Source organism: Stigmatopora argus, chromosome 3 (assembly GCF_051989625.1).
Source record: "Stigmatopora argus isolate UIUO_Sarg chromosome 3, RoL_Sarg_1.0, whole genome shotgun sequence".
NCBI lineage: Eukaryota > Metazoa > Chordata > Actinopteri > Syngnathiformes > Syngnathidae > Stigmatopora > Stigmatopora argus.
The window spans coordinates 21,147,150-21,165,980 of NC_135389.1; the positions used below are offsets into that span (position 1 = coordinate 21,147,150).

The following is an 18,831-nucleotide window of genomic DNA, read 5'->3' on the forward strand; positions in this document are numbered from 1 at the left end:
AGTAGCTCACGGCTGTAACATTCCAGTGGCGGAAATTGCGGCGAAAGCGCCGTTTCCATCAATTGTTCCAACACGATTCAGCAGTAATTCGCTAATTAATTGAAGCAAGAAGACAAACAAAAGGCGATTGGCCGCACAGATGCGACATTAGCGCTAACAACAACGTGAAACGATTATGTAGATTACTTTCTGGCCAAACGTGTGTGGTTTTACTACTAATTTGTTCTTACGACTCATTACGGCATTCCGACCGAGCACCGCTAGCGCCGCGGAAAACGAGTGCTAATTATTTAGACGACAAAGCGCTACTTTAGTCTTTGAAATGAAGTTTCTCGACATCTTTCAATGTCAAATCTCGGGATGAAAACACTAAATCGGCAAAACAGTTGTCGAATAAAGCTACTCAACTGGCGTCAACGTGGCACTAACGTGGCGCTAACGTGTCACAAGATGGGATTGAAGCGTAAATAAGGAACAGGTGAGTTTTGCCCAGAGTTAAGCCTTAAAATCATTTCCTTCAGCAAATTGACAGGTTAGCCTTATATATATATATATATATATATATATATATATATATATATATATATATATATATATATATATATATAAACGGCTACCCCTTTGTGTCAAAATAAGAAAGTACCTTCTGGTAAAAAGAAAATCTTCAAAGGCGCTGGCAAGCTCAGGCCACATGCTTTCAAACTTCCCCGAAGAGGAGTGCTGACGGGCCACTGGCAGTCCGATGGACAGAACCTTCAGCAGGGACGACACGGCCAACTTCCAGGTGCTCTCCGACGGACAAGCGTATTTCAAACCCAGAGGCATTCTCAGAGTCTTATGACAAATTAGGAGAAAATACAAATGGGTTATTCCACATGTGTCAAAGTGGCGGCCCGGGGGCCAAATCTGGCCCGCCGCATCATTTTGTGTGGCCCGGGAAAGTAAATCATGAGTGCTGACTTTCTGTTTTAGAATCAAATTAAAATGGAGTATAGATGTATATTCAATTTCCAGATTTTCCCCATTTTTAAATCAATAGTTGTAATGTTTTTAATATATTTTTTTTTTAGTTAAAAAAACATTGTGAAATCTAAAAATATATTTAAAAAAAAAGCTCAACTAAACATTGTTTTAGATCTATAAAAAACGCCGCTCAAGTGGCAGCCGGTAGCGGCAGCTCCGTCCGCTCTTGCTGGTTTTGTGTTTTTGCTGCTTTCCTGTCTTTTTTATGGCATTTTGGTATTTAGTTTTTTTTACCTAGGTCTACAATGTCTTCTGTGTCTTTTTTTATTGCATTTTGGTATTTACTTTTTTTACCTAGGTCTACAATGTCTTGTCTTTTTTTTTATTGCATTTTGGTATTTACTTTTTTACCTAGATCTACAATGTCTACTGTGTCTTTTTTTATTGCATTTTGGTATTTACTTTTTTACCTAGGTCTACAAAGTCTAGTCTTTTTTTTTATTGCATTTTGGTATTTACTTTTTTTTACCTAGGTCTACAATGTATACTGTGTCTTTTTTATTGCATTTTGGTATTTACTTTTTTACCTAGGTCTACAATGTCTTCTGTGTCTTTTTTTATTGCATTTTGGTATTTACTTTTTTACCTAGGTCTACAATGTCTTCTGTGTCTTTTTTTTAATTGCATTTTGGTATTTACTTTTTTACCTAGGTCTACAATGTCTTCTGTGTCTTTTTTAATTGCATTTTGGTATTTATTTTTTTACCTAGGTCTACAATGTCTTCTGTGTCTTTTTTATTGCATTTAGGTATTTACTTTTTTACCTAGGTCTACAATGTCTTGTCTTTTTTTATTGCATTTTGGTATTTACTTTTTTACCCAGGTCTACAATGTCTTCTGTGTCTTTTTTTTTATTATTGCATTTTGGTATTTACTTTTTTACCTAGGTCTACAATGTCTTCTGTGTCATGTGTTTGTCTTGCTACTGCAACCAAGAAATTTTCCAAATACGGGATAAAATAAAGTTATGTTCTAACCTAACCTAGCCTAGCTTAGCCTAGCCTCACGAATGGAGAAAATTCTCTTGCGGCATCATGGTTTCACTGACAAAACCACATCTGTACGGGGGTGTTGAAGTCTTTCGGTGGAATTTCAGATGGATTCCAAATGGATTTCCCGTCGATCGAGGTCTCACCTTGATGATGCTCTGCAGGACCTTCTCGTTGATGACCGCCTTGTGGCATGCCGTTTTGTGGTACAGCTCCACCAAGACTTCGAGGGAGCGCTCGGCAAACGGCACGTAGTTTAAGGCCACCCACTCTGCCTGCGTTTAAGACATACACAAAAAAATGGCAGCAACATGAGCCATCCATCTTAAAATGACGGCTTTAATTAGATGTGAAAGGAGACAAATTTTGTAGGGGAACAAAAGTTTCATACAAACACCTTTGAGTGACTAAAGTCATTAACACAATGTGACAACAGTTAATAAGGCTTCGCTTTGATTGACATTTTATGATTGAGATGTCTGTTTGTAATGAGGAGAATATGTTTACATATTTAATAGCACTCTTACAATGTCAATTCAAACAGGAATTTTGTTGTATCAATCAATCAAAAAAAATCACCAATTTCATTATACGCAGCTGTGTATGATGACAATAAAGGCTTTTGATTTTTTTTTTTGTATGTTCGTGTGTATAGATAGACCCTTTCCAAAATACTTCAATTTCATAAAATGTAATAATCATGGAAATGTTTAGTTTCCATATAATCCAAAATTTTGGAAAAGGGTCAAGTACATAAAAGGGCATTAAATGGAGTCATGCCTGAATTATAACCAGATAATACTACCGTAAAGAGGGAAAAGAGGAGCAAGAAAAATGTAAAATATACATGAAAATTAAAAAAAGATTTGGATAAACAGGTGTTAGAATCCATTGAGATTTTATAATTAGTTTAGTTTTAGCTCAGTTGACCAAAACTCATTTTACATGCAATTTTATAATTTTTTTAATTACTATACGCTAAATGTTCACTAGCAATTTGACCCACATTATGTCCAACTATGATATCCAGATGGTGTTGTTTTCTGGCATATGCATCTAGATTAATAGTTAATAATGAGCAGTGAGTACTTTTGGAAACTTAATGTGATCAGTTAAAAAAACAAAAAAATAAATTAAAAAATGGGGTTGTGGATATTTTCAATTATAATTTCCCTGGTTTAAGCAGCCAATTCAACTTAATGGTGTTATTCCTATTAAAAATACTTGGATATCTTGGTGAATTTCTACTAGTAAAATAATAGATATTCTTTATGATGTTTTCTTCTTCAACGAATTGCCCACCATTGCCAAAGACACACATCCAATTCATTAAAATTGTCAGGACCGGCTACAGATGCTCATATTCCAATGCCATTGACAGCGGCAGACATCCAATCCATCCCGCCTGGGACATCCGGCATCAATCATTCATTGCCAATCAAAATGGATCGGACGCTACCGCCGTCAGTGGCACTAGAATGCCAAGCAGTGCCCTGTAAAAGATGAAAACGTGTTGAAATGAGTTCAAGCAAGGACGCCGCCAGACTGACAAGGGGGTGCCGTCCATAAAAAACCACACAAGCACCGACAAAAACCACAAACATGGAGCGGAGAACACACTGCAGAGGAAGTTAGTGCCAGGCAAAGTGTGGCGTGAGCAAAAGAGCGAAAAAGAGAGAGAGAGAGAAAGACTAATCCCGCCCACCCAGGAAAAAAAGATGGATCACAGTGGATGGGTTAGATGACAAAAAACGGGGAATGGCGGATGGAACTCACCGGCGCAAAGAGCTGGATCTAAAACGGTTATCCGGTCAGGGAGTAGTCCCAAGAAACAAAATGAGAAAAGATCGCAATTAAAGTTGAAATTTATTTCTTGTCTTAATAATACGTTCAAAGTCATCAAGACAGATTTATGGAGGGGGGGGGATTCGGTTTGATTGACGGGTAGACAACAATTCTTTCATTCTTTAATTGAAACAATTAAATGGGTGGTGGGGTTTAGAATTAGCAGATTAGCATTGGAAATGTTTATTCGTGATTTCTGACGAGGAGACGACTTTTGGATTTCTACGCAACGATAGAAAGGTTGTAGAATTATTTTTGATAAATAGACATTTTTGTGATGAATTGGTTCATGTATTGTATAAGAATATGTTTACTGGGTTCGACATTCTAGAGCACGTGTCAAAGTGGCGGCCCGGGGGCCAAATCTGGCCCGCCACATCATTTTGTGTGGCCCGGGAAAGTAAATCATGAGTGCCGACTTTCTGTTTTGGGATCAAATTAAAATGAAGAGTATAGATGTATATTAAATTTCCTGATTTCCCCCCTTTTAAATCAATAATTGTCATTTTTTAATCCTTTTTTTCTGTGTTTTTAGTTCAAAAATCATTTTGTAAAATCTAAAAATATATATATAAAAGCTAAAATAAACATTGTTTTAGATCTATAAAAAACTGAATATTCAGGTCTTTTAATCAATTTATAGAAAAAAATCTAAATATTATATCTAAAATGGCCCGGCCAACGTGAAATCAAGTTGACGTTAACGCGGCCCGCGAACCAACCCGAGTCTGACACCCCTGTTCTAGAGCTCTAAATCAGCATTAGATTATGTATGGTATAAAACTATTTAAATTGTTTTCCAAAAACTAATATACGTGTTAATTCTACTACACTAAGGACAACATAAATAATACAATATTCACTATTTTTAAATTTTTTTAAAATACAAAAAGTTTAAAAAAAACATAATATATGTAATATTTTCCCCACTTTTTTTTAAATACACAAGGTGGGGCAAAAGTAGTAGTGTGACGGTTAGTTCATTATTTGTATGTTTGCTTTTTATTTACAGTAACCCTGAACTGTGAATTAAAGTAAATAAAAACACAGATCAAGGTAACTCCACTTTTGGTCCACAGGTTTTGGAAAAAAAAAAAAAGTTGATTGGATAAGTTATCAATCATTATAGGACTTATTTTAAGAAGCTAGATCCCAGCACAACGTTATTTAATACATCTCCGCAATTGTGAGGGCTGTATTATTTTTTCTGACCTACAGTACATATTGGAACACTTTCAATGCATTATATTTTGAAATATAATGTATTACCGCCCGGTTTAGGGGGCTGCAGTATGCATTCGGAAATGAGCGTGAGACAGATTGTATTCAAAAATGATTGTAAAAAAAAAAATGTATTCAAGATGGGTTAGAACAATGAGGAATGGAATAGGATTTAAGATTCCAAATACGCGATCAGGCTTCTGAAAAGTCTAAAAAAAAAAAAGTAAAATAAATAAAAACGGGGAATGGTTGCCGGCGTTCGGTTACCTGGTTGTATTTGGCATTGGCCACGTGTTTGGTTTCCATCCTGCCGTACTGCGGAGGCTTGCAGGAGAACTCCACGAAGAGCAGCAGCTGTTCAAAGATGGCCGGGTACATGACCTGCAGGTTCTCCGGGCCCACGCAGATGGCCTGCGGCGGGGAACAAGTCAAAACCGGCGACCGGCGCTCACTCCTCGATCTGCCAAATTATTGTCCGCTTTGAATTTTCACCTTTTGTAAAACGTCCAAGGCGGTCAGCACGGCTTCCTGCAGGCTGGTCAGCACGGCCTCCGTGTAAGAGGGCAGGATGAAGGGGGAGGCGTCGCTGCTGATGGGCACCGACACGGCGCCGTGGAGGATCACCCCGAGCTTCTTCAGGTCGTCCATGCTGAAATTTCCCTTGATGTGCTGGTACAGCGCCGGGAAGATCTGGACCAGCGCCGTCAGGAAAGGTTGGCTGGGGATGAAGGAGAGCTTCTCCTTCTGCCCACCGGGGGGAGCCCTGGTGCTGTCCGTCCCCGTGCGGTACCACGTATTCCATGCCGACCACCACAGAGCCAAGTCCTCCAAAGCCGACTCCTCCCCCGGCGGAGGGGCCAGCAGTTCGGCGCCGTTGTAGCAGGTCAGTCGCTCCACCAGCGAATCGGAACGCACCAACGGTCTGCCCGGGCCGGACGCCGAGACGGGGTCGATGAGGACGGGCGGGACGCCCATGGCGGCGAAGGCGTCGCCCGCTTTGTCCCAGTCTTTGACGGGCGTGACGATCTGGAGGATTTCTTGGAAGCTTTTGAGGGCCGCCAGGGAGACTTCGTTGTTTTTGCTGAGAGCGGCTGACTGGATGTGGGTCAGGAGAACTTCCCAGGCTTCGAAGAAATCACCTGTAAAAACCAGAAAAAGTTTGTTAAAAAAAAATAGTAAACAAAAAACGGGTTTAAGCCTTTCAGGGACAGTGGACAGCTATTTAAAAGATGATACTTAGGACCTTTAACCCATGACTATTGTTTCTTACCTTAAATATTAGCAATTATTAATTATAAATAAAGACCGGGATGTTTGCATGTCCACCCGTGGCCTGTGTGGGTTTTCTCCGGGTACTCCGGTTTCCTCCCACATCCCAAAAACATGCATGCTAGGCGGATAGAACCATCGTCAAGATTGTGATGCCCGTTAGTCTAGATAACATCTAATGTGGAATTAGATCCAGTTTGAACTAGATGTGCGAAAATAGACAATGCCAAAACTATTTGGATGAGAATTAGATTTGGATTGGATTAGATTTGGATTGGATTAGATTTGGATTGGATTAGATTAGGATTGGATTTGGATTGGAATTAGATTTGGATTGGATTTGGAATTAGATTTGGATTGGATTTGGATTGGATTTGGATTAGATTTGGATTGGATTAGATTTGGATTGGGTTAGATTTGGATTGGATTAGATTTGGATTGGATTAGGATTGGATTAGATTTGGATTTGATTAGAAACTGAGAGGACTGGTCGTGAATGCTCATTTTTCAGTGCACGTTCATTCGCCCTTCTCGGTCAAAAATGGACTCCACGTCTTTGAGTTAAACGAGTGCCCGTTTAGGGAGAGAAAAGAATTGCTAAAGCATGCACAAAAGGGCTAACTAACGCCCCGTCCCAAATTCTCGGTCACCCACCTAACTTTTGGAGCAGGTAGCGCCTGGTATTAAAAATGCGGGCAACTCCAGCTAAAGTCAGCACCCAAGTCTCCGCCCACTGTTTCTCCGCCGTGTCCCGCGAGTGATGTATCAGGATATTCCCGCCACCCGACTCGATCTTCTCCTTGTCGGCTGTGGTAGACGACGTTCTGACGCAGTTTAGCAATGGAAACAACACCTAAAAAACGGCACAGTGATGGAATTATTTTTGGAATAACGAGACAATAAATGGACAGGCTCTATGCGATTTAAATGATTTGGGACACTACCTTCCAGACCACAATATGCCACGTTGGCTGATGCAGCAAGGTCCCATGCGCGGCAATGGTGGAAAACAACGTCTGGCCGGCGCTTTTGCGCACGGCGGGCCTTGGATCCACGCATAGTTCGCCTAATTTGGCGTAGAGGCACAGCCAAAGGCAGTCGAAGGGAGGGGCCGGGTGGAAAGGCCGGTTGAGGGTCTCTCCTTTCTCCCGGGCCTGTTTCTGTTGGACCTCTTCTTCCCTTTCCAGCTCTTTTGTGATAGCTTCCCCCCGTTGGAAGAAGTAGTCGGAAATATTCCACTGTGGAAGAAAAAGGAGTGTTTATACGGTACGTAAAAGTGCGAGCTGCCGTCTTGCTGCCTTAGTTATGTGTTGGCATATTTCAATTGTTTCAAGAAGGCTTTCAAGGGAAAGAATATATAAAATGGCCCAGGGAAGAACTGGACGTTAAAATAGGGTTGCTCAAAGGTGTACAAAAAATCTCCAATTTCTATGTCTGTGATAATGGAGAAATAATGTCTAAACACAAAAACAGATTCATTGTGTGATGTCATTTATACCCACACACTGGAGGACTGGCGATGTAATAGCGGGTATTAATGATGTCACGAGGGAGATCAATTTTGGGATGCTATTTTTCTTTAACAAAAGAAATGTCTGAATGTTAAGACACCAAATGTATACGTGTGTGTATAAATATATATATATATATATATATATATATATATATATATATATATATATATATATATATATATATATATATATATATATATATATATATATATATACATATATTTATATATACATACATACATTTTTGACATAAATAGGTAACAAATAAGTGAATAAATAAGCGTGTTGCATGAAATGTGTGTGTGTATATATATATATATATATATATATATATATAAATAAATATATATAAATATATATATATATATATATATAAATATATATATAATATACTCACTTAGTTATTACCTACCTATTTATGACAAAAATGTATTTTCCTGTGTCTGTATTCTAACCCTCTTGCTACCGTGACAGTGAAATTTCCCTAATACGGGATGAATAAAGTTATCTAATCGAATCGAATCTAAAATATTACAGCATTGATATCACGTCTGTCTGCCGGCCAATTCCTGAAAATATTTCCACTGACGTTTTTCTCTCCCTTACACATCATAAAATGACATTTTGTGTTTTTTCAATTGAAAACATTAAAAAACGTGTCAAGGCTTGACATTTAACTCTTTCACTGCCATCGACCTGATGATTTAGTGCCAGCCAATTAAACAATTGAAGAAGAGCCTCACCAGTAGGCCGATAGAGGTGAGGCTAATGTTGAGCTCCTGGTTCTGTAGGCCGAAACTTCCGGCCACGTCCACCACGATCTGGAGGCACGTGCAAGGCATGGTGGGGAGGAAGTCTGTCACCACCAACTGCAGGCACTGGAAGGCTGTCCGGATCAATGACTCACTTGAAACAGTGAGAAGATAGGAAAAGATTTAGTCCAATAAAATAAAACCCATCTCTTCTCCTCGGAGCCACTGTTACCCTTGATCATTGCGGATAGCGCCTATGACCCCCAAGACGAGGGGCCAGCCGGGGCCCAGACTGTCCCCCTGGCTCTGGAGAATTTGAAGGACGCTCTCCAGCTGCTTCTGTCGGATGTCTGCGTGGAGTATGTTGGACAATTCCTTCAGGGGGTTTAGCAGCAGAAGCTGCAGTCGCTGAGAAGAAACAGACAGAAATTAAAATGGAGATTTTTGCTTTAAAGTTTTCCACCTTTCGGGGTGCAATTCTGTTGTGTTTAGATATACAGTAATCCCTCGAATATCGCGGCTTCACGACATCGCAGATTTTTTTGGGGGGTAATTTTTTTTGTAAGTTCATAAAAATGTGAAAATCCACACTGAAACTGATAGGGTCACGAATAGATGGAAGCCACTCCCCTGTCCTCCGCTTGCTATTAGAACTCAGCATTGAAGTTAAAAAAAAATATATATATATTTAAATATATATATATATTATTTAAAAAAACATTATTTAAATATAATAATTATTATTTTACATTTATAGATATATTTAAAAAAATATATCATTTAAAAAAACAGTATTTGAACAAAAACATTATTATAATAATAATATAATATTTTTAAATATTTTTTTTTAAAAAATAATGTTTTTTTTTTTTTTAATTTTTTTAAATAATATATTTTTTAAAGTTCATAAAAATGTGAATATCCACATTTTATTTTTTTAAATAAATAGGGGTGACCCAACTTCGCTGTTTTTCGTTTATTGCGGCCATGTCTGGTCTACATTAACCCCGATAATCGAGGGATTACTGTAACTGCTATCAACGCTAAGTTTAGCTACCTGATTGTGGCTAAGCGGCGGCTCGTGCTTGTAGTCGAGGCCAGCTTTGATGAGGGCGGTCAAAGCCTCGGCCCCCCACTCTCTCATCCTGGCGTTCGGGTGCTGGCAGACCTGCGGGTAACGTCACATTTACGCACAAAGGCAAACGCATGCACAGACGGCACCCGAGCATTAAGTGCTTGCGTGTTTGCGGACACGTGGGTGGATTTGGAGTTTTTTTCCTTCTCTTTTGCTTTGTCTCTGAATGCAGAGGAGGTTCAAAAGAGCAGTTTTCCCAACGGATTTTGGTGTGGGCGTTCTGCGGTGTGTGTAGCGATCGGACGAGCATAAAATAGACACGTTTGCCACATACAACAACAATCACATTTGTATAGACACATACGGGAAATTACAGACTCAAGAGAATGGTGTTATGTCCTCACAAACAAAGATATGTCAATAATGAATATTTTCTTGGCAGCATTTCAAGGCCAAAAAACGACTGTGTAGTAGGTAAGAAAAGTTACATTTTTGTAGTTTCTCACCTTTAGGTAAATTTGAATTTTTACACCTACACCGTTTCAGCACAAATCACCGGACAGATGAGTGTAGAATTGCTATTTTAAGATTTGGCACGCAGATTATGTATTTTCTTTATAATTAATGTATTTTCTCGCATATTAGCCGCTTACGCGTATAAGCCGCACCCTTACAATTGCCTAAAATTTTTTCAATTTTACAATTTCCCTCGTATAAGCAGCCAACTGATTCACAATTTTGACCTCCATATTCATGGTTTTAACAGGGAGTACAACTGTGTTACTTTGAAGGGAAAAGGTTAAGAAAAATCATCGCACGTGGTATTTCTGAGATACTATATAAATCGATTGCTGGATTGCACATTCCTAAAGGGTGTTGCCTGCACGTAGACAAATTAAAAAAGGAAGTCACGTGAGCAGTAAAACCAGGAAGTGTGTCCGGAGCGGTCTAGTTTGTCATCCCTAGGTAAGATGGCGTGCCCTGAGCGACCAATGGCAGGCACAAGTGAGTTTTTTTTACGTTTTATGTAGGATACGGTTACTTTTTTAATGACCGTATTGGCTGCACTGTCTTGCATTATGGGGTTTTGTGCATACCAAGTCTAATTTGTGCGCATATAAGCCGTACCCTTGATTCAGTCATCTTTTTTTTTTGTTACAAATGCGAGAAAATATGTTAACTATGCTATTCTAGATGATGATTTTTGTTTTTTAACATCCGTGTTTGTGCGGCCATGACTTGTTTTCATTTAAGACACAAAAAAATGATAATCAAAGCTTACAGCATGATGACACTCCACACATGAATGTAAAATATGAATGTCCTCTGCATTAATATTCTTTTTTCCCCCGCTTTGGTTTAAACGATGGTCTGTTTTTTTACTGTCAATGCAATGGAGTGCAGTGCCATATCCTGCTTTGGCAGCAAATCAAATTGCAAAATAAGGTTTGAAAGCACACTGACGTATGATAAGACATAAGCATCTTAAAGAATGGGACTGGTGACGAGAGCAACATAATGTACAAAGAATGGAAAAGAGGTTAGAAGATGAAATCGTCGCTTACCTTCTGCAGGAACGCAAAGAGAAAGGAAATAAAGGGGAAGAAAAAAACTCAAATACTTTTCTCATATGATCACACGCCTCCAATGATATGACAGTTTTAGCTAGCACTTATATATTTACCATCAACAGTGTTAAATAATGTGAAAGTCTTTTTGAAGTGTTACCTCCAACAAGTGTCCCGTCAGAGGCCTCCACAGAATCTCGATACGATCCATGTTGACTAAACCGGTCTCTAGCAGCTTGGCTACGGCGAACAGGGACGGCTCCTGCGTGTAAAAAAAGGACCTTCAATTCTGATCTTAGCACTCGCTTATCTCATTGGCTGCCAATTTGTGGCCTAAATGACATGAAATGCATTGTCCACGTAAGGTTTTACCTTGTTGGTCCCGTACGCCATTTCCATAGCTTCCAGCGAGAGAGAACACAGAGCATTGATCAAATGATGAAGGGAAACGTCATCCAAGTACCTACAGCAAACGAGACACACATTCCATTTCACTCACTATAATATAATACTGTGGTACCTCGAAATACGGCAACACGCTCGTAACATAACATAAACAAATTTAAATGAACTTGGATTACGAAGCAGACACACTCAAAAATAAGTTTAATCTAACCTTACACTAAACTTTATTCTAATTTTGTTTTCTTCTCCCGGGTTGGCTCTATTGGCCCCGCCTCTACCCTGACTTTCAGATGCAACCTATCGAGGTGTTAGCTTTTGTCTTCCCTTCAAAATATTCCCAAAATGATGAACACAAATGTCCTCACAATAGGATAACGCACAACCACTTGCCAACGATAAATACTCCTCTCGTATTAGCGAACAAGCTCCGCCATTCGCACTGACTAACGGGAAAAAAAAACACTGAAAAAAATGCAACGCTCCGCCCAGTGCTCGTAGAGACATTACACGAGGGAGTTGCGACGGGAAAGACAGTGGCCATGATGTTCTTATGAGCAGCGTCTTTCGTCCGCTGTATGCTCGTATATCAAAATGTGTCTCGTACCTCAAGATAAATATTTGCTCAAAATTTTACTCGTATCTCAAATTGCTCGTATGTCAAGGTATTACTGTATACGATAAAGGGTACGGAGGGGGAAGTAGTTCTTACTGGGAGCTCTCAAAAAGCCTGGACAAGATGTTGGCGATGACGGGCAAGTCGGTCATGACAGCCGTGGTCAGCACCTGCTCGAAATGGAGCCAAATTCAGGGTGTGCAAATGGACAACCACGGGTTTTAACCACAAGGATGCAAGCAAACGTACCGTGCTGGGTCCTTCTACGGCTCTCCCGGGTTTGAGGGCACCACCCACACTTGGCTTCAATCCCAGGATCCACACTAAATGCTGGGATTAAGGACAATCAGGTCATTTTGTTAGCCGAAATAATGGTTTGCCGTCATTAATTGTTCACGTTGCATATTCACGGCCGTTGTTTTGAGAAGAAACAGTGGATGCTCGTACCTGCAGAGTGGCCAGGACCAGCTGCCAGGAAGTGCCCAGGACGGCGCCGTGGCAGTGGGCCAGGTTCAACAGGGTCCGCATGCACTGAATGTTCTTGGCCGTCAGCTTGACAGAGAAAAAAACATTAAGATTTTAGAGCAATGGACATGCTGTCTCTGGCGTAGGAACAAAGACGCACGCAATCATTTCGGTAAGAGATGCAGCGATAACACATGTTCAGATTTGATAGCTGTCAACTTATACGTTTTTTGATTATTTCAAATGGTGTACGCCGTATAACAACTTTTGCACTGGACTTTTTTAAGCATGTTTTTTTTGTAAAAGAGATCTCGTTTTTAGCCATTTTTGCTCTAATCCGGATCGTCTCGGTCACTGATAGCAGACAAAAACGTCATCGTCGACTGCTAGTATTGTCATGCTTTAAGCAAGCGGATTCCATTTTCACCCGCCGCATTTTCAGTATATATATATAGCGCGTCAGCAAGCAATGTACCCAGACAGTCAAGATGTCAGCGTCATACAGCAACATCTACACAACCTTGAATTTAGTGCACCAACTAATTGGGCACCCCGTCCACTTTGGAGAATTTTTTTGACTTTTAAGTGCGCCCTATGTGAGTAAATATATGCCATGTTGCATTTGTATGGTTTTATATCGCTTAATTAGGGGAATTGCAATCATTAATAAGGGGAGCAATTGGCCCAGGTTGACAGGTATGTTCCTACCACAACAGTTCCTTGGGGTTGAGCGCTGAGCGGCTGGCCGACGGCTACCACCTGCTGATGAGACTCACTGGAAGGGCTGATGATCTGCACACTCTGACCCTGAATGGAGTAGGCTGCGGAGGAAAAAGACAAATCCACACGTTTGAGTTCTCAAGATTTGCTACAAACCCACAGGCCTCCAGGAGAATCTTCCATTATATTACTTTGTTAATAGTTGGCAAGTTAGAACAAATAAAAAATATTTTTTCCAATCCAATATCCTGTTTTGGGTGTTTTTTAGAGGTTTGGAACAAATTAATGTTTTTATTTCATTTCTATGGAAAACACTCATTTGAGTTACGAGTAAATCGACATACGAGCTCAGTCCCGGAACGAATTAAGATCGTATCTTGAGGTACCACTGTATAATGATCATCTATCTACCTTTGTTAGACAGATTAGCGGCGTTGCTGCTGAGGACGGTCAGCGCGTAATGCGGCGGTAGAGAAGCCTTGCAGAAAGCCGTGATGAAGGCGTCGCGCGGCGTGACCAAGCTGAGGCGGCCGCACAGAGACGCCATGGACAGTTCGGCCTTCAGAATGTTCTCCGTGGCCGTCTCGTCGGTACTGCGAAAACACAAAGACCCGCTCGGTTTGACTTTCATCCTGGCATGACCCGTGATCTACAACCCAAGGGTTTTTTCCGTGGCTGACATCTGCCACGCCAGGCTTTAACAGAGTTCAACAGGGCTGAAATATTTTACAATTTGATTTTTACAATTTCTCTCGTATAAGACACCCCCTCGTTCACAATTTTCACCTCCATATTGATGGTTTTAATTAGGGAGTATAAATGTGTTACTTTGAAGGGAAAATCTTTAAAAAAAGAAGTTTTTCTTTCTGTAATTTCATTCATAGATGTCAAAATAAATGTTGTTAAGCGTTTAATCTGTTTATCTTTTCTCTATTTTGAAATAAATGACCGTATCGTCTGCATTGACTTGCGTTATGGCGTTGTGTATGTCAAGTCTAATTTGTGCGCATATAAGCCGTACCCTCGACTCAGCCATCATTTTTTTGCGCGACCAATACGGCAAGTGGGAAGGTGGTGAAAGTTGTACAATTTGTGCTAGTAGCAAAGCATCCGCTAGCTTTCTGACTGCCAACTTGTAACCACAAGGCCAAATTCAATGACTTTCTGTAAGATAAGATGACAAAGTCGCTTGGCAATTGCTTGTTCATATTGTATCAGTTTTTGTAAGTATAGAAACATCGTTGTCATGAGAAACTTGCCCAGAGTTTGGTCATTGTCATGGAGACTTGACACTGATTAATCAGACTTCGCCCAAAGTTTGGTTGTTGTCATAGAAACTATACTATACTCTGTTTTCCTATATAAAGACTGACCCACTGGTCATTCGGAGAGCGTTGCAAGGACAACAGACTGTGAGCGGTTCACAGCTGTTCGAGCTCTCTCCCCATCCTGCAGTCTGGTAATAAACGTATTTCCTTTAAATTGATGTCACTCTTTCTTAACCTGCTCCTGAAGCTGTTTTTACAGACCCAACACTTTCACACAAGCAAAGTTGGATCACATCCCAAAAAGATAAGGGTGAGAAATTCCGTTCTCGCATATTATTTACCTAGCATCAAGCAGTAGCGACAAGGCCGCAAGAAGACCGCACCAGCACCCACCAACCATCTCCTCCCACACCTGATGAGCTCCTGAAACATTGGCAAAACAGCCTTATGAACATCCATCAAACACAACCCTAAAATAACACAGGGCGAGTTTAAAACCACCAACAGACATCAAAAAAGCACGAGAGTACTTCTCACCGGTCGGCGGTTGCCACTCGCGATCGGGCTGAGCCTCCCTGAATTGCGCCGCTGCCTCTTCCTCCAAAGCCAACTCCTTTTCAATCATGGTGGTAATGCCTCGGACCAGGTCTAGCAGGGCACTGAAGGCCACCGACATGGCGTAACCCTCAGGAATGGCAGGCGGCTCCACTTTATCGAGCATTTCCAAGCTAGCACAACGGTAAAGGTGAATTGGCGTGTGGCAATTACAATGATTGCAAGGGGATGTTGGTTCTTACTAAGTGGCCTTGGCGCTGCCCTGGGCGCTGACATTCATGAGGGGAATCCAGGTCCCACGGTACTCAAAGGCAGCCTGGGTGGTTAGGGTACTGACGCCTGGGCCTGGGCCCGGACCACCGTGAGCCATTCCTTGAGGACCTGAACCTGAGCCACCTATAAAGAAATTGGGTAAACAAACAAAAATTCATTTAATGTCAAGGAGGAAAACGCTGTTGTCTTTTTGTTTGGAAAACACATTTTACTTTGAGGCTACATTTAGGTCCCGTAAGTAGGAGGGGCTTGGTCCCCCTTTTTTATGCCTTTTTTTGGTGCACGGATGACGAAAGAAAAAAACAAGCCCCAAGTATAATAGCAATTTATATTATTATTATAACAACTTTTCTCATTTCAAGTAGGATGGCCAAATTGAAAGTGTTAATATTTATTACTCTGACGGACCGCTACCGGTCCACGGACCAGTGTTTAGGGACCACTGATGTGTATATACACACACACACACACACACACACACACACACACACACACACACACACACACACACATATATATATATACATATATATATATATATATATATATATATATATATATATATATATATATATATATATACATATATATATATATATATATATATATATATATATATATATATATATATATATATATATATACATACATATACATATATATATATATATATATATATATATATACACACACACACACATTCACATACATATACACACACACATATATACACACACACATATATACACACACATACACACACACATATATATATAAATATACATATAAATACACATACACACATCTATATATATGCATATCTATGTCTATATCTATATGTATGTACTTCCCCTTAACAATTAAATCAAATTACGAACGAACTAAACAAAACTAAATGAATTGCCATCCAATCTTTTTTGACTTAAGAGGACTGCTAGGGACCAGTCGCTGCACCAGTCATGGCATAAAAAACAACAACAACAACAACCTAGTTATAAGGAATATTCCTTCCATTTGTAAAAGGAAAGGTCTCAATAGAATTGAAAATCGTACCAGCTGGTGCGCTGACAGCCGAAGCGTTGCCCACATAAGGGACAATAAAGAGGGACTGGATAAAGGAGCCCAGGGCATTGACGATGTCTCGAAACACCTTGGTGGAGTGCTGCTTCATGTCGTATGATTGGCAGAATGAACTGTGGCAAGAAAAGGAAAGGACTTGGAAAAAAAACAACAACTTTGGATTTCCACCAAATTTCTAGTCGTTGACTATCTGTGTTGTTTTACATTCCAATTGCAAAAGGACTGGAAAAAAATTACCGTAACAAATGCGGCTGCACGCACAGCCTGTGTACCGACTCCACGGCGACAGCTCTGAGCCACTGAGGCTTTTCTCCATCCAGGAACTTCACCAAGAGGGACAAGAAGATCTCACACTCTGTTACCTAAAAAAAAATGAATTCGATAAACCGAGACGACAATTTGCAGATGAGAGCTCGTCGTGTCGCGATTTCCGCTCAAGACTTCAACTTCGCACTTGTGGGAATCGGCGATCGTACCAGCAGAGTGTAGAAGTGCTTAATGAGCACGGAGACCACGCGCAGGAGGCGCATGCAAATGGGGAAGTAGGGCTTTTCCACGGGGGCCGGCGAGGCGGCGCAGTTGCTCCCCTGCCGGAACTTGATGTTGGGCGAGAATAGCTTGATGACCAGCGGACACACGCGTTCCTTCAACAAGAAGCTGAACTCTTGGTGCTACCAGGCAAGAAAAGACAACATAGATATTATAATAGAATATAGATTGTACTCATCGATGATATGTTGTCCCTTTAAGTATGATTTTAATGCTACGGTGGAGGGAAAAAAGTGACTCCAATGACAGTTCTTTGCTAAAATATGGCTTAATTCCTATCATATTACAAGTGGTGGCATGAATCTTCAATTTCGTCATCATACGATTTTCATTCCCAGGACAAGAATAGAGTATTTGGCGACATTATAAAATCTGCAACAATTACATTGAAAAATATCAGTTCCATTTGATAAGCAAGAAAAAGAAAAAAACATGATGTTTGGATCGATTTGATTGTGCTTAACTAGTCAATCCAAATAAATGAATTTTTACACGTCATATTGTCTAATAAAAAGCACCCAAATATCGCCAATTTCCAACTATGAACCACTACTTTTCCCTAAAGCTTCGTCTATAGCAGCTAATTTATGGATTTTTTTACAGGGTAATGAGTTGCACGTCTTTTGTTGTAAATACTAATCCATGAGACAATATTTGTCCAATTCAGTTCATATATAAACAAATCGGTATTCTTGTAAAATATTGTGGATGCGGCTTATAGTCGGGGTGCCTTATAGTCCAAAAATGATGGTGTAAGTGGACATGCTAAATTCCAATTCAAAATTTTGAGGGAAAAATCTAGCATTAGCATTTAGACTCGATGTCAACAACTACAAAACACCTGAATACGATTCAATTTCGTGGTGTCAGTTCCAATCCCCCACCGTTATCCAATCAACAGACACCGTTCAAGTCCATGTGAAGCACCTGGAGAAAAACACCGGGGAAATCGTTGAGGACGGACTCCAGCAGCTCCAGGCCAAAAGTCCGCGTCATTTCCGTCATCCCCACTAACCAGTAGGGGGCATCGGCATTTACTAGCTGACATAGGTCCTGTAAAGTTGTTAAACAAGAAAATAATAAAACCAGTTAAGTCCTGTTAGGTGCCTTGACTCAACACCGCCCTCTAGTGGAAATACCTGGAACAGCATGTACGCATCTTTAGCACTTGGCCTCAAGGTGGTGACAGAGCGCCTGTTGGTGTTGCCCTGAACAGGAGGAGGCTGCTCAACAATACCTGCACATAAAAAAATATATATATATATCCAAATATGTTAAGAATAGACGATTTTACAGTCCACAAGAAATTAAGTCCTATTTCACTTGAATCTGTTATGATTGTATATCTTCCTCCAAAACACCACAGCTACCTCACGTGCTACTAATCACTTTTTTTTTTACCTGACTTCATTTTTATTGTAAATAAATCTACTACTACGACTACTTATTTATGTCTGAACCTTATGGTGAAGCTTTAACTCTCATTGTACTTGTATAATGATAAAAAATAAGTCATTTATTTCAATGCAGCAATCCCCCACTGTCATACTTTTAACCCAGGATGACTATTTATCCATTTGTATTTTAAATTGCATCTAACAGATTCCAAAGTGACGCAAAGCTTTTGTGTGTGTAATTGTGTGCACA

General features: G+C 40.1%; 1 protein-coding gene across 3 annotated transcripts in view; it reads right to left on the reverse strand.

Annotated features, from left to right (window-relative positions):
* Positions 1 to 18,831, reverse strand: part of mon2 (MON2 homolog, regulator of endosome-to-Golgi trafficking) — a 30,502-nt gene that overhangs the window by 4,813 nt on the left and 6,858 nt on the right. For 2 of the 3 annotated variants that reach the window (XM_077597284.1, XM_077597283.1), the window contains exons 6-30: positions 18,324 to 18,421; positions 18,112 to 18,237; positions 17,112 to 17,306; positions 16,873 to 16,997; positions 16,609 to 16,748; positions 15,525 to 15,678; positions 15,265 to 15,455; positions 15,069 to 15,150; positions 13,871 to 14,052; positions 13,448 to 13,560; positions 12,722 to 12,826; positions 12,524 to 12,604; positions 12,371 to 12,444; positions 11,629 to 11,719; positions 11,417 to 11,518; positions 9,671 to 9,781; positions 8,846 to 9,021; positions 8,605 to 8,767; positions 7,292 to 7,585; positions 7,002 to 7,200; positions 5,571 to 6,217; positions 5,346 to 5,489; positions 3,789 to 3,806; positions 2,159 to 2,287; positions 644 to 834 (exon numbers count right to left, since the gene is read on the reverse strand). In XM_077597284.1, coding sequence (XP_077453410.1) covers positions 644 to 834; positions 2,159 to 2,287; positions 3,789 to 3,806; positions 5,346 to 5,489; positions 5,571 to 6,217; positions 7,002 to 7,200; positions 7,292 to 7,585; positions 8,605 to 8,767; positions 8,846 to 9,021; positions 9,671 to 9,781; positions 11,417 to 11,518; positions 11,629 to 11,719; positions 12,371 to 12,444; positions 12,524 to 12,604; positions 12,722 to 12,826; positions 13,448 to 13,560; positions 13,871 to 14,052; positions 15,069 to 15,150; positions 15,265 to 15,455; positions 15,525 to 15,678; positions 16,609 to 16,748; positions 16,873 to 16,997; positions 17,112 to 17,306; positions 18,112 to 18,237; positions 18,324 to 18,421 — 3,931 coding nt within the window. The remainder of the gene's footprint in view (positions 1 to 643; positions 835 to 2,158; positions 2,288 to 3,788; positions 3,807 to 5,345; positions 5,490 to 5,570; positions 6,218 to 7,001; positions 7,201 to 7,291; positions 7,586 to 8,604; positions 8,768 to 8,845; positions 9,022 to 9,670; positions 9,782 to 11,416; positions 11,519 to 11,628; positions 11,720 to 12,370; positions 12,445 to 12,523; positions 12,605 to 12,721; positions 12,827 to 13,447; positions 13,561 to 13,870; positions 14,053 to 15,068; positions 15,151 to 15,264; positions 15,456 to 15,524; positions 15,679 to 16,608; positions 16,749 to 16,872; positions 16,998 to 17,111; positions 17,307 to 18,111; positions 18,238 to 18,323; positions 18,422 to 18,831) is intronic. The other variant, XM_077597285.1, reaches the window with a different exon arrangement.